Source organism: Azolla caroliniana, unplaced genomic scaffold (assembly GCF_043228905.1).
Source record: "Azolla caroliniana isolate FFs.n. ecotype wild unplaced genomic scaffold, voAzoCaro1.0.p SCAF_5, whole genome shotgun sequence".
Lineage (NCBI taxonomy): Eukaryota > Viridiplantae > Streptophyta > Polypodiopsida > Salviniales > Salviniaceae > Azolla > Azolla caroliniana.
This window is the reverse complement of record NW_028230440.1, coordinates 5278704-5306375: the sequence shown is the minus strand read 5'-3', so window position 1 is coordinate 5306375 and position 27672 is coordinate 5278704. Positions and strand designations below refer to the sequence as shown.

Below are 27672 nucleotides of genomic sequence, written 5' to 3'. Positions count from 1 at the left end.
GCAAACTTGAGAGAACACGAAACATGTGAAATCCTAACCATTAACTAAAACGTTTACTAGCATATCAATAACTGAGTGGTCCAAACAAGCTAAATCAACTAATAAAATTTCAAAGCTCGACATATGTGAAGGTTAAACAATTTGTCAATCCTCCAATGCATCAAAAACTTCGATCCAAATACAAGCTAATTGGCCTCTTCTTGGATCTCGTGGTTGATTTGGAACTATGGGTTGTAGTAAACAAGATTCGTTGTTTTATGCTAATGAAGAGTTAATGATTAGTATTTCACGAAGAGAAATTGTTTTGTGTAGTGATGTCATTAGCTTCACATAGGCGATTTGGTAGAACATTGGATGCCCTCTTTTACTCACCTTAAACTCAAGGAGCAAGCAACAAATATTCGTCCATAATTGTTTTGCAACAAATATCATATTTAACACACTCCCATATTCATAGAAATCAACTAACAACTAATTACTATTTGCAACAATTGTAATCAAAGGTGACGATCAAGCAAAATGAATGTGTGGATAGAGGGGAAGTTGCATTTAAGATGAAAAGAAACATATCTAAGTGGAAACCGATGCAATTGGAACATGATGGAGGAGAAGAATGTAATGCCAGTGGAGGGATATGAATCAACACAATATCTTGTTACATAAATGTTGTCACCCTTGCGCTTCAGCATTATTGAGATCGTCTTGCATGCAAGACACATCCAATTTTTAAATGAACGATGATTATGAATAATATATTGAACAACGTATTGCATTTCTAAATCAGCAAATAAAATAAGGAGTTACATGAGTGCACCTTTTTGGAAAGGCAAGGAAAGTATAAGCAACGACTATGCATTTTGAGGAAGCTATATAGAAATAGAAAATAACAAAATATGAAGTCTCGTTGTTTCCATTTTATAATTATTGCGAAGAAAAACAGAGCTACAATCTTCTTACTCACATATATATCATTTTCTAAGTTAACTTTAGCTTTCAATTCTAGGTGTTGATGTCGAGAGGTATCATAGTTGAAAGTGTTTGCAAATATACATCCATTCGTGCTCCATCATTATATCCATGCACATGTGTTTGTATCCATCCTAATGTATGCTCACTTTCCACACTTCAAGTTCCCATAGAACTAACACATTTTCATTGTTTAAAGCACACATGATTGCTCGCCCTCACTTCCTACAAAGCATGCATAGTTGCTACCCTTGCTTCCCATGAAACAAGCTTCATCACTTGCTTGCTTAATATGGAACAAGCTTTAATACTACCTTGCTTTGTTGCTATCAAACTTCAGCCCTTGCTAGCTTTGTTTTGTTGTCAAGAACAAAAAACATGAAGCTATGCACGAAATGAAGGTAGGTTTTTTTGGAAATAAGCTTCAATGGGTGTATGTCGCTTCACACAAACGAAATCTTATTTGTTCAAAGTCAACCTTGCTCCACGAGGTTGAAACCCTTGAACCAAATCCCCTTTAAGCACAAGTGGATGTTTGTTGATTTGCTTGCCTAGCATTAACAATCCAAAACTCACACATGTGGGGTCATATGTGTGAATGACTCGAAACTATCAACCCAAGATCATTTCCCTAAGACACTCGTGGACTATTGAGTAAATTATTCTTAAATTTTAGTAGAAATCTAGTTGAGGTTGCATAAAATGAGCACAAATGTTGAAAGAAGGCCAAATATTTTTGAAGAGTAGTTCAATTGAATTAGAAGAATGCTTGAGAGGATATAAAAGGAATAAAAGGGGAACTCTTTGAGTCAATGTGGCGAGTCTACAACTGATAAGCGCAACACCTTGATCATTGTAGGCCTCCCATGTGCACTCTCATGATTCACTCCATGTTGGTATTCCTCTCAAAATTGAAGTTTAGGTGTAGCCTCGAAAAAAAGCCAATGACCCCACAATGAACTATCTCCCTCCCATTTATGGCTCTTACCATGGCTTATCTTATCAATTGGAAGTGGGTCTTATTTTTCTCTTTTCATATGCACTCTGTCTTTTCTTTTTGCATTAAACTCTTGATTCAACCAAAAGTACACATAATATGTTCACCTTATTGCTCACCCTCTTTTCATCTTCACACATTGCAACTTCATCTTTTCCTAAACTCCGATCATTTTTAGAGGCGGTATCAAACAATAGACCTTATTCTTAGGAATGGTTAGCTATTACCATTTGAGCTACCTTTGTTCTTTCTTACCTCTTCCCTTCTTCACTTGGTTGATCTTGCCTAGATTCCGAGGCTAATTTGAGACATCTTCTTGTCCTCTCTTCCCCTGCCACATCAATGCACCATATCAAACAGTCGACACCTACAATAAACACCAATGCATTCACATGTTATTCTCTAGGACTTTCTTAGTTTGCTTCAAGCAATGTGACACATTCATTCATTTATATGGTGATGAAGTATTGATGAGAGTGTTGCCCCCCAGTGACTCCACAAGGATGATAAAGAAATATTAGTGAAGGTGTGGATGTCTCTTAGCTCTCAACCGGATATTTCTCGAATTAGACAAGGTCCTCCTATTTCTCAAGGTGGTGGACTCCAAAGAGAGAAGAGACTCAGGAGCTCTTCTAGTGGATGATTTGGAACCAAATAGCCTCACCACAAACCTGGTAGGTACTCTTCTATAGTAAAAAGTGTGTAGTCACTTCAACAAACAATGGGACAATGGGATAATGAGCCATGAGCCATGAGCTCATCGCAGCACTCTAATAGATAGAAAGGGTCCTCCCATCAAAGAGAGAATCACATGAAGGCAGGTGTTTAAGAGGAAAATTGAAGATTCAATCGTCAAGGACATTGTCAAAGAAATAAGAGAACTCTAAATCTCTCAACATTTAGGATTGTTCAGTATCAAGTTCACATTGAGCAATGACGGAATCTGAACAACCCAACTGGGTTGTTATTTTATGGACTAAACATGTTGTACTCCCATAGACGCATTATTTCCTTCCATCAATTTTAGCAGAAATTCCTCTTGATTTTGAGTGCTGCTTATATATCGAATTTTTTTTTATGACGTATTTTCTAGACTTCAGTGCAATTTACATTCACAAGGAAAAAACCCTTGTTCAAAGTTATTTGATGCCCACAAATTTTGCTTATAATTTGTCACATTGTGGCTATACATCAAGTAGATCGGTTGCTGAATATACAAATAGGTAATATACAGAAAGTTTTGAATAATGCAAATGCAATGGTGAGCTTATCGTTATTGTTGCATGAAAACAAGAAACCCTGGTCTTCTTTGCTGATTTATTGAGTTAACCTTTGACCTAACCCTATGTCATCAAATTTTCCGATAATCTTTCTAGTTTGTCATTGGCCACATGCATATCTGGATGTTCAGAATACTCAAAACTGAAAACATTTACCTTGTTATTCACCTCAATATAATTATACACTGCCTCATTTTCCATGCTTCCAATCTCTGTACTTCTTATTCTTGTTGTTCTTCCATCATTTGGAACATTTTCTATATCACTAGATTTTGCATACATGTTAGAAAGCAGAACAAAAGCTGCAGTATTTCCTGGTTCTACACTATGAAGACACTGTGAGGAATGTGTTGCCAACTTCATATTTCCATGGATTCCACAAGCACCCAATGAAGATGTCCAAACCATAGCATTCGGTTGACGTGGCATTTTCTTCATAAGATTATCTACCTTATCCAAATGACCCGCCCGCCCGAGCAAATCAATTAAGCATCCATAGTGTTCAGGTCCTGGCATTATACCATAGTCTTCACTCATTGAATGGAAGTAAGAGAGAGCATCCTCCACTAATCCCATGTGATTGCATGCAGATAGAATGCCCATAAACGTGATGTGGTCAGGAATCACACCCTTTGCAAGCATCTCTTTTGTTATTATCAGAGCCTCTTTTCCATACCCATGCTGAGCATAACCAATTATCATGGCTGTCCAAGAGATAACGTCATGCTTTCGCATTTGATCAAAAACTTCACGGGCTCGTTTCACACTCCCACACTTGCAATACATGTCTATAAGTGTGCTCTCAATTGGAATGGTTGTCTGGAAACCACTCCTTAGTATAAGCGCATGGATTTGATGCCCTTGCTCCAATGAACCTATTTCACCACACCCCTTAAGAATGCTCACATATGTTGCTTCAGTTGGCTCTATAAACTCATTTTGCATTGCCCAAAAGAGGTTGAAAGCTTCATTAAACTGCCTATGTTGTACATAACCTGCTACCATCGCCGTCCATGTGATGGCATCTTTTGTGGGCAATTGATCAAAAAGTTGTTGTGCATGCACCATACTCCCACATTTGGCATACATATCAATCACAGTGTTTCCGATCTTAATGTCGGTGCCATAACCATAAAGTATGATATGCACATGCACCCTCTTTCCTAATGTGAGGGATGAAAGCCCCACACATGCCTTCAATAAGCTTAAAAACGTGACCCTATCTGGTTTCATTCGATCATCGCACATCCGACGCAGAAGCTTAAAAGCCTCATTCCCAAGCCCAAATTGCGCATAACCAGAAATCATGACATTATATGTTACAACATCTTTTTTTTCCAGACAATCAAAAACATGACATGCATCAGCAATGTTCCCACATTTGGCATACATATCTAAAAGACAACTTCCAAAGATGATATCCATCTCTATTCCACACTTGACCATAAGGGAATAAATTTCTCGGCCACGATCGACATCTACTGAATTCACACATGCCTTCAGTGTGTTTGCAAAAGTAATCCCATTAGGAGGCACATTTTCCTGCATTCTATTGAAAAGATTCAGAGCCTCCAAACTGTTCCCACTTTCAGCATATACACCAATTATAACATTCCACGAAACCACATCGTGTTCCTTCATTTCCTCAAAAACCAACCGTGCATCATCTATGCAACCACATTTCGCATACATACCCATAAGGGCACTTCCCACGAAGACATCAGAAATCCCCTCTTTCTTAATGAGTTCATGAAACTTCTTACCTTGCTCTAGTAAACCAGAGTCAGTGCAGGACTTTAAAACATGAACATATGTGATCTTTGTGGGCTTAAATCCATCTTTCACCATTGCCCAAAACATATTGATTGCATCGTTCGGACGTTTGTGATTTGAATATCCACCAATCATCATGTTCCAAGACACGGAATCTCTTGAATCCATACATTCAAACACTCGGCATGCATCTTCAAAGCTACCACATTTAATATACATGTTGACAAGTGTGCTTTCAACCATGACATCCAATGGAACCACATGTTTTATGATGTGGGTATGTACCATTTTACCATCTTCAATAGATTTTCTATTGATACAGTCATGTAGAAGGTTTCGATACACCTCTAAATCAAGCTTAATAGCCTCTGAATCCGAAAGATTCAAAAGGGATATGGGTCTTCTTCTTTGCAGCATTTCTCCATGCCACGAGAATCTCTTCATATCAAGGTATAGATTACCCGACCCACATTTTCTTCCTTTTCTTCCTACTCTTCAACGATGCCTTCTGATTGGAACATGGGCAAAACATATCTCTTTCAGAAGACTGTTTGGGAAAAACGCCGGAAATGCCGCTGCATTTTTCTATCTTTATTATACTGAAATAGCCGTGAATCGTTTTTCGATTGCTGGAAAATGCCCCTGAGATTTTCTTCACCCTGGAAAAATACCCCACGGGCCGGGCACCCCAGAGTTTTCCTTGAAGGGATGGAGATGATTTGACTACATAATTCCACGTATAATTCTTGATCAAAGGGCATTTGAGGAAATAAATAAAACCCTAGGGGCATTTTAGAGTTTTTCACAAAATTCCTTTTACTTATTATCTATGTATATGGTATTGTTTCGAAACACGTTCAACAATCTGTCCAATGTTACTGCAAGGAGATATTTGAGCTTCCGACATGCACTAACACTTCATCAAAAGAGACAAATTGTGAGTATAGGGAAGGTAGCCATCTCTCCTCTCTCTTGGCCTCGAAGACTTCTAGAATATCCTATCATTCAAGAAAAATGAACAATTTGTCGGCTTACGTCCCGCTTCCATTATCCTCGGTTCGTCCCAACACATCATATCATATATGCCTTGTGCAAGCAAAACATTAAGGAAAGGCAAAACTTGTAGGAAGTGATAAAACCACATCCCATCTCCCTTCCCTAAGTTGTGGTGACACTTGAAAAGATCACAGACGAATTGTTTCAATAAGGTTTCCAAACATTCGAACTTCGACCATTTTTAGGCGTTCCTAGCATAACACATGAATTGTGGTAAGAGTGGACAAATTTGCTTCAATGGCATACATAATATACATACATATGTGTGTGTGTGTGTGTGTGTGTGTGTGTATATTTATATGAGAAAATTGATTGGTAAGAATGTGATCAACGAAAGTTGATTGGGGGCTAGCCTGAACTTTGTACTAATCTTTGTGGCACTCCGGAAAGTGGCAGAATGCAACAATGGCTGCCGGCTCTCCAATCCAATGCCAGCCAGGGAATTAGGTAAAATAATGTGGCATTTTGGGGTAATCTTATGCTAATCGGAACAATTTGCCCCTACGCTCAAAGACGAAATCATGAGGTACATATTTTTCATCCTATGAAAAGGTTATGGAAGCATATGAAGAATTAGCTTTACGGTTATTGAAGTAAACAGAGTGTTTTGAAAGAGATGAGATATATACATCAACATGCATGTGTATATATGTAGATATATTTACGTATGTATGCATGTATATATTTCACTGAATTTTTAAGAGCTTTTCCATGGCATGGAGAAATGCTGCAAGAAAACCTAATCTTTCCCTGCAAAAAATCTTGGAGATTCAGAGGCTTTCTCAAGATTGTATGCAATGTGGCATAAAAAGGTATATTACCCGCTTCATGAAATACGTGATTCCATTGGAAGTGATTTTTGAGAAGAAAAAACTCATGGTATGAGCATGTATATGAAAATTGTGGCAGCTTTTAAAAATGTATGTAGAGTGTTTGGATTGTATGAGCTTGAAAAGGATTTGGTCTCTCAGAAATGTAATGACATCAATCAGATGTGATGGTTGAAAACATAATGTGTATGAAACTGTGGTAGCATTTGAAGATGTACGTAGAGTGGTTGGATAATATAAATTCGAGAGGGATTCATTCTCTTGAAGACATGATGATATTAATTGGATGTGATGGCGGAAAGCACAATATGGGTGTGTGTAAAATTGGAGTAGTTTTTGAAGATTTTTGTAGAGTGTTTGGATTGTATGAATTCGTGATAGAAGTCCTCCCTTTCAGAATGTGATGATTGGCAGACATTCAAACTAACAATACAGTAAGAGAAAGAAGAGTGAATTCATGAATTCTCGGATTATTCCACGAAGGAATGCCCCTTTTTGTTCGAAAGGCTTAAATATACCCTTTTCTATTTATGGAGGCCTGACTTATGGCAATAACATAGAGAGCTTTGAACCCACAAAGCTGAATTTTGCTCGCCTTTTCAAAGCTCTTGGCAACCAAGGAAACTTGATAGAAGGCATGAAGCTTCATGACTGTGCTCAAAGCATAGGTCTTGTAAAAGACGCACTCGTTGTAAGTTCTGTTGTAAGCTTTTATGGAAGATTTGGTGCTATTCTTGAAGCAGAGCATGTGTTTGCAATGGGTTTTAAGGCAATTGATGTAGTGTTGTGGAATGCAATGTTATCTGTATATGTCAAAAATGGTGAAGGAGAGAAGGTACTCTTATTATATAGGCAGATGAGAGAGGAAGGCATGCATCCAAATGCGGTCACATTTGTTATTTGTCTTCAAGCTTGTGGAATTCTCACATCCAATGTAAAAAGTGAAAATGGCCAAAAACCTGGAAAGGAGGAAAAAGCACATAAGAACCAATGTCTCATCTCATCGTGGGCTTCGGAAGTTGGACGTGCGTTACATTCTGATGCTCTAAGAATTGGCTTTGCCTTTGATGTGAGGATTGTTTCCACGCTGATTAGTATGTATGGGAAGTGTGGAATGGTTCAGGAAGCGGAGCATGTGTTCTCTATAATGTCACCTCATCACCATAATGTCGTTTCGTGGAATGCAATGCTTTCTGCCTATGTCGAAGAAGGAAGAGGAGACAAGGCTCTATTGCTTTATACAAGGATGGTCAAGGAAGAGGGCGTTGAACCTGACCATCTCTCTATTGTTTTTGCGCTTCGTGCATGTGGTATACTTGTGGCTGAGAACAAAGAGGTTGTTCCCATAAAGTCCGAGGTTCTTGTAATTGGAAGAGCATTACATATGGTCTCTGAGAGCATGGGATTTTCGGAAAACGTCTTTTTAGGTACCACATTAGTTAATGTATATGGAAAGTGTGGCTCTATCGTGGATGCCGAGTATGCATTTCAAGCACTATCAGAACGAACTGTTGTTTCATGGAATTCAATGTTGTGTATTTATGTTGAACATGGCCACGTCGAAAATGCTTTGCTTTTGTATAGACAAATGAAGGAATCATCATATGTGAATGAAGATCAGCATACTCTCATGTTTGTTATTCATGCTTGCACTGCCCTCATGGAGAGAGAAAAAACTCTTGCTGATGAACATGGTTATAGGGTAAAAGTTATTTCAGAACTTGGTCATGCCTTACATGCGGATGCACGAAAGAAGACCTTTTTGTTATGATATATACACGAAAGAAGACCTTTTTGTTATGATATATACCAAAGGAAGTAAAGCATAGAAAAATGCGGAATAGATTTTTCCTAGTTATGAGCTGTGGTACTGTTGAGAAACCTCAATATGAGTTGAAAATCCACAAAAGAATGTTAATGTACAAAAATACCCTTGGACAATATGGTGCTCGCAGGCACTCAAACAAAAATTGAAAGCTTTTCTTGGAGTAGGTGATGTAGCTGTAAACCATCACATTAAGAAATTTGTATTTTTGTTTTGGCAATACATAATATTGCTAGTGGAAAACTTCAATGGGAGGTAAAACCCCGTGAAAAACAAAAGTAAACAAAATTTCAGTGCCCAAAATGAAATTGAAACATCTCTTGGAGGGATTTTTATAAATTGGAGACTATCATAAAGAGATCGTCTCAAAGTGGACTTTAAGAAATGAAATTCCACAATAGGCATCTAACCAAGTGCCACATGATTCTGACTTATCCAAATGGTCTAAAATGCCCAAAATCTGACCCAATGGTAAAAGATGGCATCGCCTTGTAGCAAAAATGATTTGTGAACTATATCTCTGGAAACTTGAGTTTGAACATTGGCTTCAGCTGATGGCTAACCTTTATTGGTGACGAACAAGGCCATAACGAGTGAATCATTCTTTGTGATCCACTACAACATCTCGCATGAAGAGAATAAATGGTTCTCCTTTTCTCTAGGTGGGATTCTCTATTGGAATTTAACCTGATATATAAACATCTACATTAGTACATTCATTGCTTAAGTGATAAACCTGAGGATATATTTCTATTGCATCCTAAGACCTTTTGCACTACTAACTTCTGATCTTTGATCAATTTGGTGCTAAATGGATGCCCTTTCATTCCACCATTAAACTTGCCAAACACATTCCCAACAAATGATTTTCCAAATACCAAACATAGGAGACTGAAGACATATATTGGCAAATGAGGAAGCAGTAATGTTAGTAGATAAGCCATCAATATTGATTGAATTGTTCATAAGCATACATGCAATGGCTAGGTTGCTATCTTCTAGTGATTCAACTTTTGTTTGACATTTTGTAAAACCCATTCAATCCTCTTCTTCTTTGTTGCATTGCAATCAAGTGGGTATCCGAGATGTGTTGGTATTTCGTTTGTGCAAATTATGTGCCCTAATCCTACATGTGCATGCCAATCACATGAATATAGGAGTAAGATTTTTTATCTAATGAAGTTGACACATATCCAACAACCAGAACATACAACTCAAGAGAATTTGCTATTGGTTGCATATTTTGGGGATCATTGTTTGACATAAAATAAGAGTCATTCTCATAAGCTTAAGGCACAAGATCCCTTGCATTTTGATGGTTGTAAGTTGTAACCAATGTAATTGACCAGTTGTCACAAGATTATTGAACTATAATAAAATGGGTGAATGGTAATTGCCTAGAGTAATGTACTAGTAGAGTTATCTTGCCTCACCAAATCATATAATGTCCAAGAATCCATGATTGTTTATACAATATACATTATTGAAGTTATTTTCAGATAACCAATAAAACATTTCTGACATTTTATGCTCAAGCCCCATCTTTTGCATTTTAGCTTCCACAAAATTTAAATGGATAGTATCAAATGCTTTCTCAATATCTACTTGCATTATCATTATATCTATATGTGTGTATTTTGCACACTACACACCAATATAGGCACTACCAATGTTATCGATTATTTGTATTCATGGATAAGATCATTTTCATTAGGATGAATGCCTTTACAAAATTATTCTTTAATTCTTTTCGCCAAGACTTTAATAATCAACTTATATATCATAGCATAAGCTATATTGGCCCCCAATCTAAAAATGTTTCACATGATTTCTTCTTTGGACAAAGTTTGATCAAACCCTTTTTCTATGAGTTAGGCAATTATGAATCTTTCTAGACTTGATTTGTCACGTATACTAATGCATCGTTCAAATAGTCCTAAAATGTGATAAGAATTTCAAGAGTAATGGCATCCCATCTAAGCGCTTTCAACTGTTGTAACCTAGTTCTTACCTACAAAAGTTTATCCTCCTAATGTGTCTCTTGTGTAAGGTCTCTTGCTCTATAAATAAGGGTTAGCATCAACTAGTTTTGCATATGCAACCAAAAGTATCAACACATTTCCTTGAGACCTCTAACTAGTTTATGACAAATTACTATCCCTCACCTTGATGCGTTTGATTGATTCTTTTTTATGGATCGACCACAATCTTTTGAAAAACTATTTATAATACCACTTGGTTCAATGTTCTTTTGGCACTTAATACTCATGGAAATGTGAAACGTGTTTCATGGAGATCAAACATATAAATATTAAAACATGGAAACAACCCTTTGAATACTTGACATAAAGCTATACATCTCTTAGTAATTGCAACAATCAAGATCGTGTATCTTAGAGTGTGAAACTTAAATGAATAAAGTCCATGTTGCCTCATCATGATGATATCATTTCTCACTTTGAAACTATACTAGACAAGCCACCTTTTCAGAATTGCAATTTGCATACATTAAAAGTAAATGGGTGTTGAATCCAAATGGGTGTACATTTTCTTTGTTGCTTGATAATGGTTTCTTGCACAATAGTGGCACTAGATGTCAACATTCAAATAGTATATATATATATATATTCTTTCCAGAAAAAAACTCCTTCCATTAGTTATAAAATTTTACAAATGAGACGATTATGTACAAATCCCTGTAGGGACGGGATAGTTCCATCTTATGTGGATGCCCACTAACTCAAGAAAGGGAGAGGAAGACCATTGTTGGATGAAGGCTATTCGTTATCTTTCAACTCCATCGGAGTTGTCCTTGAGGCCATCATATTGGCTCTTTAGATTGGCTACAATTTCACTCCATATCTCTTGCAGTAACATTCAAATAGTATATGGTATATAGTATGAAATATTAATGAAATATATGTGAGTCAGGGTTTAAATAGCTTAATGCATTCTTTTTTGTGGTGGAAACGAGAAGTTAAAAAGGGATAGCAACCCATCATGTTTTCCACATAATGCCACCTACTTACTTACTGTATGTTGATAACTAAGTGTCATTGTAGTGTAATTGGTTTTGTTTTAAGATAAAGTGCCCAAACTTGTCTATATTCGTGTCCTTATTGATAAATCCATAAAAATATTCGACAAAGAATAAAGCTGCTAGAGGAGAACCCCAAAGTCCAAGGGATTTTTGCTTTGTTGATTGTGCCTATTTCTCTTTAGTAGAAAATGAAAGATGATGCTCTAGAGTGCTAGGTAAACCAAAACTCATATCAACGATTTTAATAGTAATTTATAGTTTTAGGGATGTGATTGTAAATATATTTGATCAGCCAATAACCCCACATGTATTACAATTATGTATGTAAAGCATGAATCTTATTTACATCAGCCCAACATATACCTTCATTTATATGCATTGATGTGTTTGTATTACACATTTCCATGGCATTCTATATTAGTTGTTTGATATATGGTAATTAATGTATTATGCTTAATATTGTGAAATGCACATAAGGAACACATCCACACCACAATATCATGATTTGAAACATTCTTAAACTTGTAAGTTCTCCGAAATTTAAATAAATCAATGTGCTACTTTTAATTTCTGTTTCCATTGTCATAAAATTGATAGAAGAACACTTAGAACTAGAGGATTTGTCTTGTGGTCTCAAAGCTAAATCTTAATGACACGGTCATGCACAAAACATAAAATGCAATGCACCTTATGTATGAACGCAATATGTTAGATTGCATTGAAGAGTTTGCCTGCTAAGAATCTCTATTCTTGCCCCTCACCTCATCACTATTTTGGCATAAGTTGCATTGCAAATTGTGGCAAATCCTGGAATGTTGAAGGGTGACTATGTTAGAATCTTGGGGATATGTAGCCCAATTTTCAAACAAATTTGTAGCAAATGTGGCAAACCGAAAGATAAATTTAGATAAGCACATTGATTTAAATATGCCACCTTTTCCATGAAATACACAATAAGTAGACGATAGCACATTAAGGGCAACAATATACTTCATGGCCAACTCAATTATCAAAGTTTAGAATAAGTAAAAGATTACATACATATATATATATGGGATTTATTTTTATGCTAAGTTCCCCAAAATATTCAAGTAGAGAAGAGTCCACATAAGTGGTACAAGTTTTGAATCAAGGAATCTAAATTTGGAGACAAATGGGTTTCTCTTACTTTTACGTACCCAAATGGTTAGTGAATTCTGAATTGGCTTGAGATAGAGTAAAACCCTTCATACATATGGACAAAGCAAAAAATACATAAACATAGACTAAATGGATATATTGTGGTGCTTTGTGCACCACAATATGAAATACTTTGTTCTACAACCACACTGTTATATATCAAGATTTTCTAGTCAAGGACATTGTCCACCTTGCATCGAAGACGTGGGACCTCCTCATGTTAGGGATTTTCTTTGTCTAGTTATTGAGTCCATGAGATCTTCTCATGTTTTGTCTGGGAAGGCAATTTCAGTATGCCACATGTCCTATGCTACGCATATGAAGCCGAGCAAAAACCAATTAAAGCATGCTACATTCTGATTGACAAATCTAACAAAGTGCATTAGAAACATATGCATAATCCAAAAGAAGGATTTTGGGGAAACCATGGCAATCTAGCAAAGTGCATTAGAAACTTATGCACAATCCAAAGGAGGAGTTTGGGGAACCCATGGTATAGGGAATTGTTTTCCAATTTGGAATTACACAAAAGTTCAAAACCAACTATGTCTAACCCAAGAAGGGTTCCTTCCAAATTCCAATCACCAACAAATCCACTGGCTTTTAAGAATAGATCACATACAAGATGCACCCCAATCTAGCCTTCCACTTGATAAAAACACGCTGAAAAACTCCCAAATGACCTTTGAACCTTAATGAAACTATAAACTGAAAAACAAATAGCATATGCTATTAAGAAAACCTGAACTTGGTAGCATAAGATTTTGGTCCCACTATTTTGGACATTATGCGATAAGTTGTTAAAGGTGGAATATAAGAAAAACAATTTGTACAATAGGAAATGAGCCATGGTCCCTAACAATCAAGATACTGATAATTATAGTGATAGTAAACTGATACTAATAATGATTTTTGTGGAAAAAACACCAATAAGTTAGTACATAATAAAATTCATACAAGGCTCTACCCTATACAAAGTTCTCCCTTGTGGGAAAACAAGCAAAATCATATATTGCTTCCATGTTCATTGACACTTAGGATGGTTTTGCACCCAAAAGGCTATGGCAAAACTGCATAAAGAAAGATGATAGCAAAATACACAGAGTCAGCGCAACACTGCGAAGAGAAGGTTTACAAGGCAACTTGCAAGGTTCGCGATGGTTGGGATAAGGTGTTGTTCACTAAGCACAATGACAGGGGATTGTCATGGTGCTGCTCCATGGATAATCTTCTAGAAGTCACCAATAGCATCTGGACATCATGTGGGAGGGCTTCTCCAGCACTTCTGGCAAGGGCCTTCTCTACATTGCCAACCTCCATGTGCCTCTCATTTACAAGTGGCGCGCCCCGTCCACGAGGATGGGTTCCACATACAATTCTGGCTCAACACCGGCTAGGGGCTTTTCGCACAAGTCCGGGTCCGGTTCGGACCTTGCTAGGGGCTTTTCGCACAAGTCCGGATCCGGCTCGGACCTTGCTAGGGGTTTTTCACACAAGTCTGGGTCCGGCTCGGACCTTGCTAGGGGCTTTTTGCACAAGTCCGGGTCCGGCTCGGACCTTGCTAGGGGCTTTTCGCACAAGTCCGGGTCCGGCTCGGACCTTGCTAGGGGCTTTTCGCACAAGTCTGGGTCTGGCTCGGACCTTGCTAGGGGATTTTCGCACAAGTCCGGATCCGGCTGGGACCTTGCTAGGGGCTGTTCACACAAGTCCGGGTCCGGCTCGGCGCGTGCTAGGGGCTGTTCGCACAAGTCCGGATCCGGTTCGGCGCTTGCTAGGGGGTTATCAGACAGGTGCGGGGTCGGATCGGATTCGGCGGCCGGCATTTCGCACTCATGGGTCTCCTGCTTGGCCTCTGCGCACTTGTGGGTGAGCCGAGCTTTTCTCGGGCGGAGGAGTCTATGGGTAGTAGATGTTGCCATTAAGAATTGGGGTTCTCGTTCGAGATGGGCACCCCAACCATCGGATTCGCCGGCATCTCCTCCTACAAATCCAAAGGTCTCAAAACCATGGGCGCGAGGATGGGGGGGGGCATCATCATAATTATCTTCATCATCATGATGGGAGTATGTTGTAGTGTTGTTGCTGGGATTAGCAGAGGTGAGCATGGCCACCACGAAGATGCCTGTGGAGAGGAGAAGGGGTGTGAAGTAGAGGAGGAGCTGGTGGACGGAGGGCATGAAGAGCAATGAAAACCCACACAGGGTGATCGGATACTTCTTCACAAAGCTCAGAGTCTCAGAGAAACCCATGCCTCTCTCTCTCTCTCTCTCTCTCTCTCTCCCCTCCCCTCCCCTTCTTTTATAGGCACTTCCTCTGTCTCTGCTCTTCTCTTCCTCTGTCTGATTGTGGGTGTGTTGTATTTATAGTGCCTTAAAAAGGAAAGAAGGGAATCAATCTCATCTCTTTCTTTTCCTCTGTATCTCTGTATCTCTGTCTCTCTGTTTTTCTTTTTATTCTTTTTTTTAGTCTTTAACTTTCTTCTGTCCATCACAAGGCCTCCTTTTTTTTGTTTTTACCAATATACCCTTTGGAAGCTTTTTTCTTTCTTTTTTTGTGTTTACCAATATACCCTTTGGAAGCTTTTCTTTGAGTTTGTATCCCCCCACCATTAGTTGGGGTTCCCTTATCTTCAGCTCTCACAAATTCGAGTCCCTATTACATACATATATTTATCACCCTTGATTCCCATTCAATGTCCACATTCTTTTGTGATCGACCATTTGTTTCGATATCTTCATTCCCCAATGTCTTTCTTCTCTCTTTTGTTTCAGTCCCTACCTATGTCCTAGCATCCATCGTCATTCATTCGTCTCTCTCTCTCTCTCTCTCTCTCTCTCTCTCCCTTAAATATCCCATTTTTTGTTGTAAACCATTTGTCTCATGGGCCAATTTTGGCCTTAGAAAACGACAATATATCTTTCTTTCTTTCTCTCTCTCTCTTTATCAGATGTCCCCAAATGTCTTTCTTCTGTCTTTTGTTTCGGTTCCTACCTATCCTCCTTGCCCTAATATCCATCATCATTCATGCTCTCTCTCTCTCTCTCTCTCTCTCTCTCTCTCTCTCTCTCTCTCTCTCTCTCTCTCTCTCTCTCTCTCTCTCTCTCATGATGTCTTGTGGCTATGCAAGCCCGATCTTATGATATTTCAGATGTGTGCCTCGTCGGACCAACATAGATATCTAAAATATGTTGAGAAAGCCATTGAAATTCCATGTACAATGTTGGCACCTCTAAGGCTTAATCTAACATCGCAAACCTCTTGCTGAAATATTTATTTGATTGGGTTGTTTGTCCTATTTCATAGCGCAACTTTTGTGCCACAGAAAATTTGTTTAAGATGACTTGGGGGAACTTTAAAAACTACAAAAAATTGCATTTTATAGAAATGATAGTAATTAGCATTTCCACATATTCTCCTTTAGTGATATTAACACACCTTCGTCTAAGGTCACGTCAAGCAATTTCTTGAAATCTCTTTTATGATCCTTTCAATGTCTGAGGCCTTACTACGGCGGACACGTTTTTTGAATTATTAACAATGATACCCAAACCTTTAATAATGTCTTTACCTTTTGTTTGGGGGTGGCTGAATCATGTATAGTAAAAGTTACATTGCTCCCTTTATTATCAAAAGGTGTTTGAAATTCCTGAGTTTTGCAATGCAATATCATGAAGTGAAGACAAATACTTTATGTCAAAGCACAATAGATGAACTTTTTAGAAATTTACACGAACCGACAGAAGATCGTTTCAAGTAGTAACCAAGAGTTTTTATTATTCCGAATTGCTCTAAAAATATGCTTATCTTGGACTTCTTAAGTTAATATGATCTTATTCAACTTTGGTCAATAATCTCAATCATATCTAGGACCACTTATAGAAGTTGGTTCCTTTTAGTTAAACGTGGCTCCTATTATTTCAATTCGTCATGTTTAAATGTGACAAAATTAAAAACAAGCATATCCACAAACTTTTATTGAAAAAAGGTTCCTTTCTTTTAAACATGGCTCTCATTCATCTTGTTTATTTTTGTGAAAGTATTATTAATGTGACTTGACTTGACTATCTTTATAGTTGTAGCATAATATTACCTTTGATAGCTTCTAGTCTTATTTTATGTTTAAATTACAGACGAGTATGTTATCACAAAACGGTAGGTAGTACTAAATGTTATAGCCCATCTTTTGAGAGAAAGGTTAATTGTTTGCCAATAATTCTCATTGAGTCAAGGGGTATCAACTACAAATGACAACTAACCATGGAGTATTATTCTCAAGGGTCAATTAACGGCTCAAACTAAGCTTCGTAGTCAAATGTGTTCATGGTAAATTGAAGATGAACTCAAACTTAAGTGTTATGCATGATGGCCCTAATTGTATTATACTCAAGATGATAAGTATAATAGAGTATCACCATCAACATAGGGGTTGCTTATCCTTCTTGCTTTCCAAGTAAATTGAAGATGGACTCGAACTTAGGTGTTATTCATGATGTTCCTAATTGTATTATATTGGAGACTATAAGAGTATAGGGTATCTACAATGATGGAGAGGATGATTATCCTCCTTATGTCCCAATACCCTTATCCGTTTGAATAATTGAGTTTGATTCAAAGTAAATATTATGACCAACATTGCTAGAAAATTCTAATAGTTTTGCTATGTTTAGGGGATCTTCAAAGTATCAAGCCTAAAGAGTACTAATATCCATGCTACAAATGCCAACAAGGGGAGCACCACCTATATAAATAACTTTTAGAAACACAAAAGGAGCACAAAAAGAGAATGGTAGGTTGACAATAAAACTAGAACCTAACCCAAGGCTACGAAATAATAACCAGAAATGACTTAAAATATGTACCAAGGGTAAAATGGTCCATAGTAGATATTACTAGCTCGTCAGTATATATTATCCATACATTATTAAGAAAAGCAAGTGCATTATGTTCTCTCATTGGGAAAAACTCTTCCATGATACCATCATTTGAATTACTATGTTAATATGTTTCCAGGTTTTAAGATGTCTGGACAGTTGTGCTTGCGTACCTTCTGAAAAAAAAAGTCCTTTTGCAAATATACCCTCACTATTATATGCTTCATATGAATTACTCATAAAGTTCATCAAAATGTTGGAGGTCAAGATTGTTGTGATTAATTAGCTTTATTTGTCTGCATCACATTGTCACAAACATACACCTTGCACATAATTATGCATACACATAATTTGGTTTATTTATCTATACCATTACATGATTTGAGAGAGGCTCTCAAAAGAACGTGAACATAGTAATTAGGGATAGAGAGTAATTGCATTGGATTTCCTTTCTATCTTGTTAAGAGTAAGTTGATGGTGAGTGTTTTAAGTAGAAATGACACAATCATTGTACTGTGAGTCATAAGATTATTATTGACAATTAGCCCTTAATTGGCAATGCTTAATCTTTCTATCGATCAATCCACTTATAATTATAAAAACCACATTAACATTATATTATATACACAAATGAAATCACCCCTCCATGTCATAACATGATGTAAAGTTTCCAAGATCTCGGAACACCATACACTTCGTTCATCACTCAAATGAGGCTATACATTTATATACCAAATAAGAGAGTAGGGTTAGAATACATGTAGAATGCCATGAATTCCATGACTCAAAGCCAATGTCCCACATTTCAAGAATTACTATGGGTCCAAACATTAACAAAACAAAAGAAGTACAATTAATTCATTCATTTTGATGTGTGTGTTGGGACTAACCTTTTTAATTGTTGCCGCTCAACAACAATTTTAGCAATATCATGAAAACAAAAGAATGACAAAATAAAATATTGATGCTTATTGGTTCATGATATTTAACTGTATTAGATATTGAACGAACCATACTGCCATGAATACAAAATAACACTTGGCCCTCTAGTAATAGGTCACAAGATGCATTTGTATAATAATCAAAACGACCAAACTGTCCTTTTTAACATATGACCTGGCTCTTATATGAGAAAAGGCATACAATGATAGGCAAGAGTACTCTCACCACTTTGATATTCACAAGCTTTAAACCAATTGTTGCAAGCACAACTGGACAATATATGGATAAAGTGAGAATACAGTTTTGCTAGAATTCAAGGATAACCAGAATGTATTGTAGCGCTAATTTGAGCTAATTGTAAAGACTAATTAAAGTGAACAGATGGATTACTGAGAATTCAGTTATCCCTGAACTTGTATAAAACTTGTGTAAGGACCGAGAACTCATATAACAGCATAGCCTAATCGACCAACTCTGAAAACTAATTTCAATGAATCTAAGGCTCTCATTACTCCCAAATTAGTGAGGAAGAGGCTCTCATGAGTCCTATTAATGGCCAACTTACAAAAGTAGACGGAAAAATTTAGAGGTAGATGACAGGCTCTCATATAACAGCATAGCCTAATCAACCAACTCTAAAAACTAATTCCAATGAATCTAAGGCTCTCATTAGTCCTGTTAATGGCCAACTACAAAAGTAGGACAAATTTAGAGGTAGATGACACTGGATGTTAATACTGTCTCTCGTCATTCACTCAAAGAGGCTAAACACTATGGTAAGCACCCTTCATCCCATTCGTCTTCTTTAATACTTTTCACTGACTTTCATGTCTAATTCTCCTAAACATAATGCATGTACATACTGAAGAGGCTAAATACATGCATCTCCAAAATTTTAAACTCTACCAAAAGGAAAGCTTCAAGGATAATGAAAGAGATCAACTTCAAACTTGCAGCAATTTCACAAACCATCCTCTTGAGTCCCTTATTATTTCATTTCTGACCGTAGTTCATTTACAAATCTGCATGTCCATGTCCATTTATATAGGTTATTATAGGTTATTCGCATCATATTAGCCATTAAAATGTGATGATAAGAATAATATTCTTACCATGTTATCCGTAATGCATATCAACCCAAAGATACAAGTAGATAATCCAATGGAGATAAAGTACACAAGAGGTGTGCATCATGTATTGCAAAATGAAGCTACAAAAGATCTTTAACATTGTGGTGATTTTATCAAAGAATGCAAATTTGGTGATTATTTAACACACTCTAGTTTAAAAGAGAAACACGAATAATAACCTTCCTGAGAAATAAGAAAAAGCAATGGCTTGCCAACAGTATTATCCTTTAGTATATTAGAAACCAGAAACATATGGGACATTGTTCTTGCCATGTGAGCGTTTATATAGATCCGGATAAAACATCAATCAACTCTTCCAATCCTACGTAAGCCATGCACATAATTCCTAAAGAAGCTTTGAATTCTTATTTGTATATACATCAAATTACTCTCAACCCTTAGGAAAGGATGCCTGCAATGCACAAACACAATAGCTACAGAGGGTTAATTACCTCTCAAAAACGTATCATGTGTATATAACAGTACTGTATAGATAACTATATATATAAGTACGAAATAGGAAAACATACATGAAATATTGAAATTCGGGGAAATTTCAAAAAGCAGTAGGAATAGTACTCATATATAAGTTTAGGAATAACAATAAATACATATATGAATTCAAGGACCAAAGTAGCATTTTCTCATATAGAAGACTAGGTAGAACATATACATATATTTATGCATGCAAACCAAAATTTTCCTTCTTTCGCCTTGCCGAGCTAGACAATGCAACATAATTATGCCTTTCTTTCTTTAGACAAACCTTAATACTGAACTCCCAAGAGAATCTACAAGGCTTTCAAAATATCATCAGCTCCACTGGTAGTGAAAGATCCACCTTCTTCGAGATGGAGAACTCTCACCACTCCATCCTCGGCGAGGAGAGAGTACCTTCTCGACCTGACACCAAGACCGACGGGCTTATCACTCAAGTCCAGAGTTGCACCTATAGCTTTCGTGAAGTTCAAGTTCCCATCGGAGAGAAGAAGAACCTTATCGCCTGTGCTCAGGTTCTCTCCCCATGCTCTCATCACAAACACGTCATTCACAGATATACAAGCTATGGTATCCACACCTTTTGATCTGAGCTCATCGGCTTTCTCTACAAACCCTGGTAAGTGCTTCTGAGAACAGGTCGGAGTGAAAGCTCCGGGAACTGCGAAAAACACCGCTTTCTTGCCTTTCGTGAGATCCGATACGGTCACGGTCTGAACTTGACCTTCTTTGTCGAGATAAGCGAACGTTGCTTCGGGGAGCTTATCTCCGACGGAGATGGTTTTGGATTCAACCGAGCTCTCTGTGGTCACAGAGGAAGAAGCCATGGCCAAGGGGTAGGAGAAGGTTCTGCTGCTTCGTCTCACGATTCCACCTCGGAGATTGAAGGAAAAAGAAGAGACCGATTTGGGGAGAGGAGAGAGTACATACCGAGACGACGAGAAAGAGGATGAGGGGAGCCTGGGAAGACCTGCGGCGCACTGAGACGCGAGGAGAGGAGCGACTGCAGATCTAGCCATGGCCATCGATTCTTCCTTCTTCCTCTTCTTTTATCTTCTCCTTCTGGTTTTGTTCTGTTCTGTTCTGTTCTGCTCTGTTTGTTCTAAACCCTAATGATAATGAAGAAGAAACCCCTGAGGAGTTATTATGTATTTATATTTGAAGTGGTCCATTTTTTGTTTTTATGTTTTTTTGCATGTGCATGTCCGAAGAATGAATGACTAAATGAATGAATGAATGGATGGGCAAAAGCCTATCTATCTATCTGTCTCTATATTTAGAAATCAGCACTATATTTATCACTATATTTATCACTATATGTATCTCTATCTCTATCTCTATCTATAGTTAACATTGTGTGTAATAAGAGAACGTGTTCAAACAAACGCCCTTGAAGAAAACCATGCCACCATTCCTTATCATCTCTTTTGTTTATGTTTGAGCCTCTTATGAGCAGCTACATTTTATGTGTTTCCAAGCAAAACTTACTACGGTTCCCCTTCACACATTCCCAACGAGACATTCCTACAATATAGGCACGTATATATGTATGTATGTGTTTGAATCTCTTTTGCATTGTTCGTGAGGTGAAATCTTGATCCATCGTCACATGACATTGGCAAAGTTTTTAGTTGTAGTTAACACTGTTTGAGCCCAACTATAGAATATAGCGAGATGCCTTCTTTACGTTATCTCATCATTGCATATACTTGATTTATGTTGATGAAAGTTCCATTACATGTCCTTGATTTTGTGCACTTAAGCTATTTGCACATTTGGTTGCAGCATACATCGAACCTAGTCATTCTCATATGAGACTACAAACCTATATAAGAAAGTACCTTAAGCAATATACGAGGCTTCATGACATCATTAGAGAATATTCTATAAGCTTGATATTGGCGAATATTTTATAAGCTTTTGTAACCTTTATAGAAACATCATGGGCAAATATTCTATAACCTCAACAAAACATCATTTTAGAATATTCTGTAAGCTTGTTTGAGAAAAGCACATGGTATGTTATTAAACCACCGTGTCTTACGTGACACTAAAAGCACCATTTTATAAAGAGGTGTGTGTGTGTGTGCTGACATTGTAAATGTTGTTTTTGAAGGTGAACGAACGAACACATAGACCAAAATGGGAATGTAAAAACACGCACTATAGACAAGCACACACACTTCGATTAGGAAACGGTGCAAACAGGTGGTAACCATGTCCATAAGATCAAACGTGTGGGTCCAAGGATGCGGTGCCGGAGAATTAAAAGAGAGGAGAATAGAAACTACATGGGCTCAGAGAGTAGGGCAGATGGTGACGTTGGACGAAATCCAGCCCCCAATTACCAAAAGGCAATGGGTGGACAAAGGCTCGTGGGGTGGATAGAAGGATGGACAAACCCCAATTGCCATAAAGCAATGGGCGGACAAAGGCCTGTGGCTGGATAGAAGGATGGATAGGGGGGGTTACTGAGAAATCGTTGTGCCGAGGTTTGTGAGAAACAAGTGGTCCTTCTATAGATAGACATACAAGACATAGAGAAGATTGAAGAAGACAAAGAGGAACGGTGTGTAGGTTTTGTGGGCGTCTGTGCGTGTTCACATTGTGGACAAGAAATAAAACCCTAACCCGTCCGTCCGTCCATCTCTCTCTCGGGAGCCACTGCCAGTGAGCGAGTAAGTAAAGACACACATCTCCTCTCACTTGGTAGCTGCTGCCTGCTATTTCTTTCTTTCTCTCTTTCTTTCTTTTCTGAAGAAGCAGAGCACAGAGAGAGACCCCATGGCCAATACCCTCCCCTTGGTGTCCATCTGGATCGCACTGATTCTCTTCTCCTCTGCTTCTTTCCTTACTACTCTTCAGGTACTCAAAAAAACGAAATCTTTGCCTCTTTTTTTTTCGCTCTTTTTTGTCTACTGTGTTTTCCCTAGATCTGTGAAACAGTAGCGTGATCGATACGGAAATTCTGAATCCACATATGTATATGTTGGAGACATTTTCCTGCTTTCTTTCCAAGCGAAAGATTCGAAGGGACAGGGAGAAAGATGTTGAATTTATATGCATTTAAACGAGAATATGTGAAATTCGGAATCGACATATGTATATGTTGGAGACATTTTCCTGCTTTCTTTCCAAGCGAAAGATTCGAAGGGACAGGGAGAAAGATGTTGAATTTATATGCATTTAAACGAGAATATGTGAAATTCGGAATCGACATATGTATATGTTGGAGACATTTTCCTGCTTTCTTTCCAAGCGAAAGATTCGAAGGGACAGGGAAAAGATGTTGAATTTATATGCATTTAAACGAGAATATGTGAAATTCGGAATCGACATATGTATATGTTGGAGACATTTTCCTGCTTTCTTTCCAAGCGAAAGATTTGAAGGGGCAGAGAGAAAGATGTTGAATTTATATGCATTTAAACGAGAATATGTTGAATTTATATGTATTAAAGAAAAACTAGATGATGCATTCAGATCTCATCATTTTTCTATTGGGAATCAGTTGGATCCATTTTTGTCTGATCTTTTGAGTTTCCTTTTGATACATGGGATTTACACGTGCTAAATTTATATTAAAGCAGACAAAATATCTGCTACAAATTATACCACAATGACAATGTAGCTGGTTAATGACCAAGAATATAGAAAATTTTCATTGATGGGAATAGGACCCAGCTATATGACATTAACAACCTTATTAAGCATAGGCGTCCCTACCCATGATGCGCATATTGAGGTGGGAAATCTTAACCTTAATGTTAAGCCTTTACTACTAGATCATCAAATGATAGGAAATACGTTTACAGTTGGATCATAAAATAACAAAATGTATATGTTACCCTCTTAGTCGCATTAGATCATAAAATGATAGAATATGTTAGTTTCCTATTACCCATTTTCCCCCATCTTCATTTTCATGCTATATTGAATTTGAGTTTATATACAACTTCACGTAATTTTAGTTTGATAGTGTAAAGAATCTTAGAGCTTTAATACAATTGCGATTTCTTTGATTTAATGATCATGGGAAAATTTCAGGCTAAAAAAAATGAGCAATTAGATGAGATAACCCATAAAGTATTCTTCGATATCGAAATCGATGGAAAGCCCACAGGTAAAAAAGCTAGATATGAGTTGACAAATTAATCTTTCTGAAACACCTTGAAAAGGAGCTAATTCTTGTGCTTTTGTTGGGCTTATTTTAGGAAGGGTGGTGATGGGTTTATTTGGAAAAACTGTGCCAAAGACTGTAGGTCAGTTCATCTCTCTTTTTGTTGTATCCCATGGTTTAAGTTATATAAGCCCCATGTGTGTAGATTACTAAGATTAGATTCATACTTTGTGCTGGAATATTGTCTTTGGCATTCAAGGCTCAAATTCATTGCCATGCTCTATAATTTGGCCACATGCATTTGCAAAACTGGTCCCACCAATCACACATTTATTGTTACATGGCAAAACACTGAAATACTTGTAACTTTTTGCATATTTACCTGAATATCCTAGTAGAAAAATACTACTACAGATGGTTACTCTGATGAGTTTCTCAGAAACTTAGGGATATTCTGGTGTATCCAGAAGGTTCAAGGTATTCAGGTGTGTTCCTTTATTTCTATGATAAACACTTGCCCTGCAGCTCAACTGTAAACTTATTTAAATGAACCCTAAGGATTTGTCAGTGTTCACATTCTAATTGTGTGTATATATATGGCTTTGTCAAAATTACAGAGAATTTCAGGGCTCTTTGTACTGGTGAGAAGGGAGTTGGAAGGAGTGGTAAAGCACTTCATTATAAGGGGTCCAAACTCCATCGCATTATCCCTAGCTTCATGATACAAGGTGGGGATTTTACCCTTGGTGATGGACGAGGTGGAGAATCCATCTATGGTGAGAGTTTTGCTGATGAGAATTTCAAGATCAAGCATACAGCCCCAGGTCAGCTATTTGTATTTATGTACAGCCACATTTTATGCTCTTCATTGTTGTTGAGATCTTAAATGCATCATGGATAATACTTAATGTTCTGATGATCCTGTTAATTATTATAATAGGTGTTTTGTCCATGGCAAATGCTGGGTCGAACACCAATGGCTCCCAATTTTTCATAACTACTGTGAAAACAAGTTGGTAAGTACAAGGGTCTGTTGCAAGTGCCCATAGTTTCTCAAAAACACTGCCAGAATACCTGTCCCACCAATATATCACCAGCCTTTTTGTTGGAATACTTGCATGAAACACAGAATTATAAACTACATAGTGGTATTCCTGGTCAATTTGACAACTTTTAGGGGTATTTTGGTTTATCTGCCTTTCTCTTATACAATACCAGATATTAATGTATACACTAGATTGTCTTTGGATTACTATAGTATTTTTCTGTATGACAATCTGTACTGGGCTGGTGTGTATAGGTTGGATGGAAGACATGTAGTGTTTGGAAAGGTGATAAGTGGCATGGATGTGGTTTATAAGGTGGAAGCGGAAGGTACTCAAAGTGGCACCCCCAAGCGTAAGGTGGTAATAGTAGATAGTGGGGAACTGCCCCTATAACAAATTCTCTAAGTTGGAAAGAAACGGAAAGATAATCATCATTTTTTTCCCAACTAACTATGGATCGACAACAATATGGACGGTGTTTTCTTACATATGTAGTATCATACACAATGTTATGTGAGTGATGTTTACTCTATCCATTCGGCACTGTATTACTCTTTATTATGTTATGTGCATCTTGCCAATGAATCTACATGCTTTCTTTGCAAAAATATATTTATCTATGTATATAATGTATTCTTTAATGTTTTGTAAGGCTTCATCCTGGTATATGGGTGAATCCGTATATTTTACTCTTTACATATTTAATATTTGCTTCTCTGACGACTAAATACTAAGTAAAACATAATTTGGCACCTCTCAAGATTTAGAGAAGGTACATGATCAGCAACAAATTTGTTTGGTAGCATTTAGGATTGTGTAGACAGGAAATGTGTAAATAACTCATCAAAGAGGTAAATATTTAGAGGTTGATGATATGAATGATATTACCCTCAAACAAGATACCATTTACCTTCGGACATGGAAGGATTTCACCCCATTTGGGAATTTTATTCTATCAATGCAAGTTGTTCCGTTAAAGACTCTCTCTGTCTCATATTGTTTGGTGTTTAGCCAGAATTTTCTCCTTGTTTGAGACTGCATCCTTGATAATGTATTATATTGTAACGATAGAATCTTTTTCTAACCATATCAATCACTATGTGAGCATCTGGTGGCAATGAACTTGATTAAGACAATCAGTTTGCACCTATTCAGTTTGATCCATGAGGATGACTTGAATGCAAGTGGTGGTTACCGAGTGTTATGCACTTGATGGCTAACAATCATGAAGTGTATAAAGTTACCTAAATAAAACAAAGATAAAGCTCTAAGTTTCCTAACAAACAATGATGATGACTTGAGTGCATGTGATGGAATGAGTGTTAAGATGAATTACAATCATAAGTGTATGACGACCATGCATGGATTACTGGGGAGCGGACATCGTATTGAAGGTTGATAGATGTGGTTGGGTGAGGCTATGATGAAGTTCACTAAATGTCCTCAAGCAAATCCAACAATGTGAGCAATAATCTTCATGACTTGGTTTCGCTATACTATGGCCCACACTTCGTATCATATGATAGTTAGGGTCTTTGTTGTTGACAATCCTTTGCTCAATCTATGGCGAGTCTTGGTATATGGTGCAAGCCTAGGGAAGAAGTGAGATCTATGGTGTTTCCATTGCAACATGTTTTGATAGAAGGGTTGATTTCATATACATTTGAAGTTTGAATAAGATTTCTTCGTTCATTGTATTATGGACTCCACATAAAGAGGGTGTTGTCATGCTTCTCTTTCACTTGCTCATAAGTTGGGCATATGCAACTTGCTATCACTTCTCCTTCACATAACTAGGAAGTCTTTTGGGTCTAGGTGTGCAAGTATACATCTTGCTTCAATCTCTAGTTGGTTGTAGGATTGCTTTGCGAGCACATTTTGGAAGAAGTCCATGAAACTATCTTCTTATAGACCATTTTTGTGGACTAAATCTTTTGGGTATAGAGTTACCATATCTCTTGTGGCAATATCATGTATGTACATCATTTCGGAGAGGTGTAAGCTATGTACTGCCAAATTATTGATGTTGTAGCCATTATTTTTGAGCCATTTTATTACTTGTGAGTGTCATGATGCTTGCCACGATCTTGATCCTTGTTTTGGTGATTAGGTTTCTAGT

The 27672-nt window shown here is 37.4% G+C and overlaps 5 protein-coding genes across 9 annotated transcripts in view; 2 read left to right on the top strand and 3 right to left on the bottom strand.

The window, feature by feature from the left end:
• The window catches only part of LOC147863848 (peroxiredoxin-2E-2, chloroplastic-like), a 44808-nt gene extending 23336 nt beyond the window's left edge, over positions 1 to 21472 (bottom strand). Inside the window, exon 1 of the mRNA XM_087319520.1 lies at positions 20626 to 21472. Coding sequence (XP_087175646.1) covers positions 20681 to 21412 — 732 coding nt within the window. The 5' untranslated portion in view covers positions 21413 to 21472 and the 3' untranslated portion in view covers positions 20626 to 20680. The remainder of the gene's footprint in view (positions 1 to 20625) is intronic.
• Positions 2559 to 5678, bottom strand: LOC147863851 (pentatricopeptide repeat-containing protein At3g09040, mitochondrial-like). Its single transcript, XM_087319510.1, has one exon. The coding sequence runs from the start codon at positions 5458 to 5460 to the stop codon at positions 3307 to 3309; it is 2154 nt and encodes a 717-aa protein (XP_087175636.1). The 5' UTR covers positions 5461 to 5678; the 3' UTR covers positions 2559 to 3306.
• Positions 6381 to 9228, top strand: LOC147863850 (pentatricopeptide repeat-containing protein At1g11290, chloroplastic-like). Of its 2 annotated transcripts, XM_087319132.1 has the most exons (3): positions 6381 to 6598; positions 6775 to 8660; positions 8693 to 9228. In XM_087319132.1, the coding sequence occupies exons 2-3, from the start codon at positions 7360 to 7362 to the stop codon at positions 8703 to 8705; spliced, it is 1314 nt and encodes a 437-aa protein (XP_087175258.1). In that variant the 5' UTR covers positions 6381 to 6598; positions 6775 to 7359; the 3' UTR covers positions 8706 to 9228. The 2 variants fall into 2 exon arrangements, with proteins under 2 accessions (XP_087175258.1, XP_087175257.1); XM_087319131.1 differs by having other exon boundaries at positions 6381 to 8660.
• Positions 13830 to 15243, bottom strand: LOC147863849 (uncharacterized). Of its 4 annotated transcripts, none has more exons than XM_087320251.1 (2): positions 14410 to 15243; positions 13830 to 14325 (listed from the first exon to the last, which is right to left on the bottom strand). In XM_087320251.1, the coding sequence occupies exons 1-2, from the start codon at positions 15193 to 15195 to the stop codon at positions 14278 to 14280; spliced, it is 834 nt and encodes a 277-aa protein (XP_087176377.1). In that variant the 5' UTR covers positions 15196 to 15243; the 3' UTR covers positions 13830 to 14277. The 4 variants fall into 4 exon arrangements, with proteins under 4 accessions (XP_087176377.1, XP_087176376.1, XP_087176374.1 ...); XM_087320250.1 differs by having other exon boundaries at positions 13830 to 14587; positions 14630 to 15243; XM_087320248.1 differs by having other exon boundaries at positions 13830 to 14694; positions 14737 to 15243.
• A 1634-nt stretch (positions 21473 to 23106) lies between the features above and the next one.
• On the top strand, positions 23107 to 26189 carry LOC147863847 (peptidyl-prolyl cis-trans isomerase CYP20-1-like). Its single transcript, XM_087319521.1, has 6 exons — positions 23107 to 23252; positions 24435 to 24510; positions 24602 to 24649; positions 25125 to 25331; positions 25448 to 25523; positions 25808 to 26189. Exons 1-6 carry the CDS (start codon positions 23172 to 23174, stop codon positions 25944 to 25946), a joined length of 627 nt encoding a protein of 208 aa, XP_087175647.1. The 5' UTR covers positions 23107 to 23171; the 3' UTR covers positions 25947 to 26189.
• Positions 26190 to 27672: the final 1483 nt, after the last annotated feature.

What these genes read in the sequence shown, in the direction of transcription:
- LOC147863851 (XM_087319510.1), bottom strand. Translation starts at nt 5,460, where the DNA reads ATGAAGAGATTCTCGTGGCATGGAGAAATGCTGCAAAGAAGAAGACCC.
- LOC147863850 (XM_087319132.1), top strand. Translation starts at nt 7,360, where the DNA reads ATGAATTCTCGGATTATTCCACGAAGGAATGCCCCTTTTTGTTCGAAA.
- LOC147863849 (XM_087320247.1), bottom strand. Translation starts at nt 15,195, where the DNA reads ATGGGTTTCTCTGAGACTCTGAGCTTTGTGAAGAAGTATCCGATCACC.
- LOC147863847 (XM_087319521.1), top strand. Translation starts at nt 23,172, where the DNA reads ATGGCCAATACCCTCCCCTTGGTGTCCATCTGGATCGCACTGATTCTC. An exon ending in GATCAAGCATACAGCCCCAG is followed by an intron (nt 25,332 to 25,447) that starts GTCAGCTATTTG and finishes TTATTATAATAG; the next exon opens with GTGTTTTGTCCATGGCAAAT. An exon ending in ACTACTGTGAAAACAAGTTG is followed by an intron (nt 25,524 to 25,807) that starts GTAAGTACAAGG and finishes TGGTGTGTATAG; the next exon opens with GTTGGATGGAAGACATGTAG.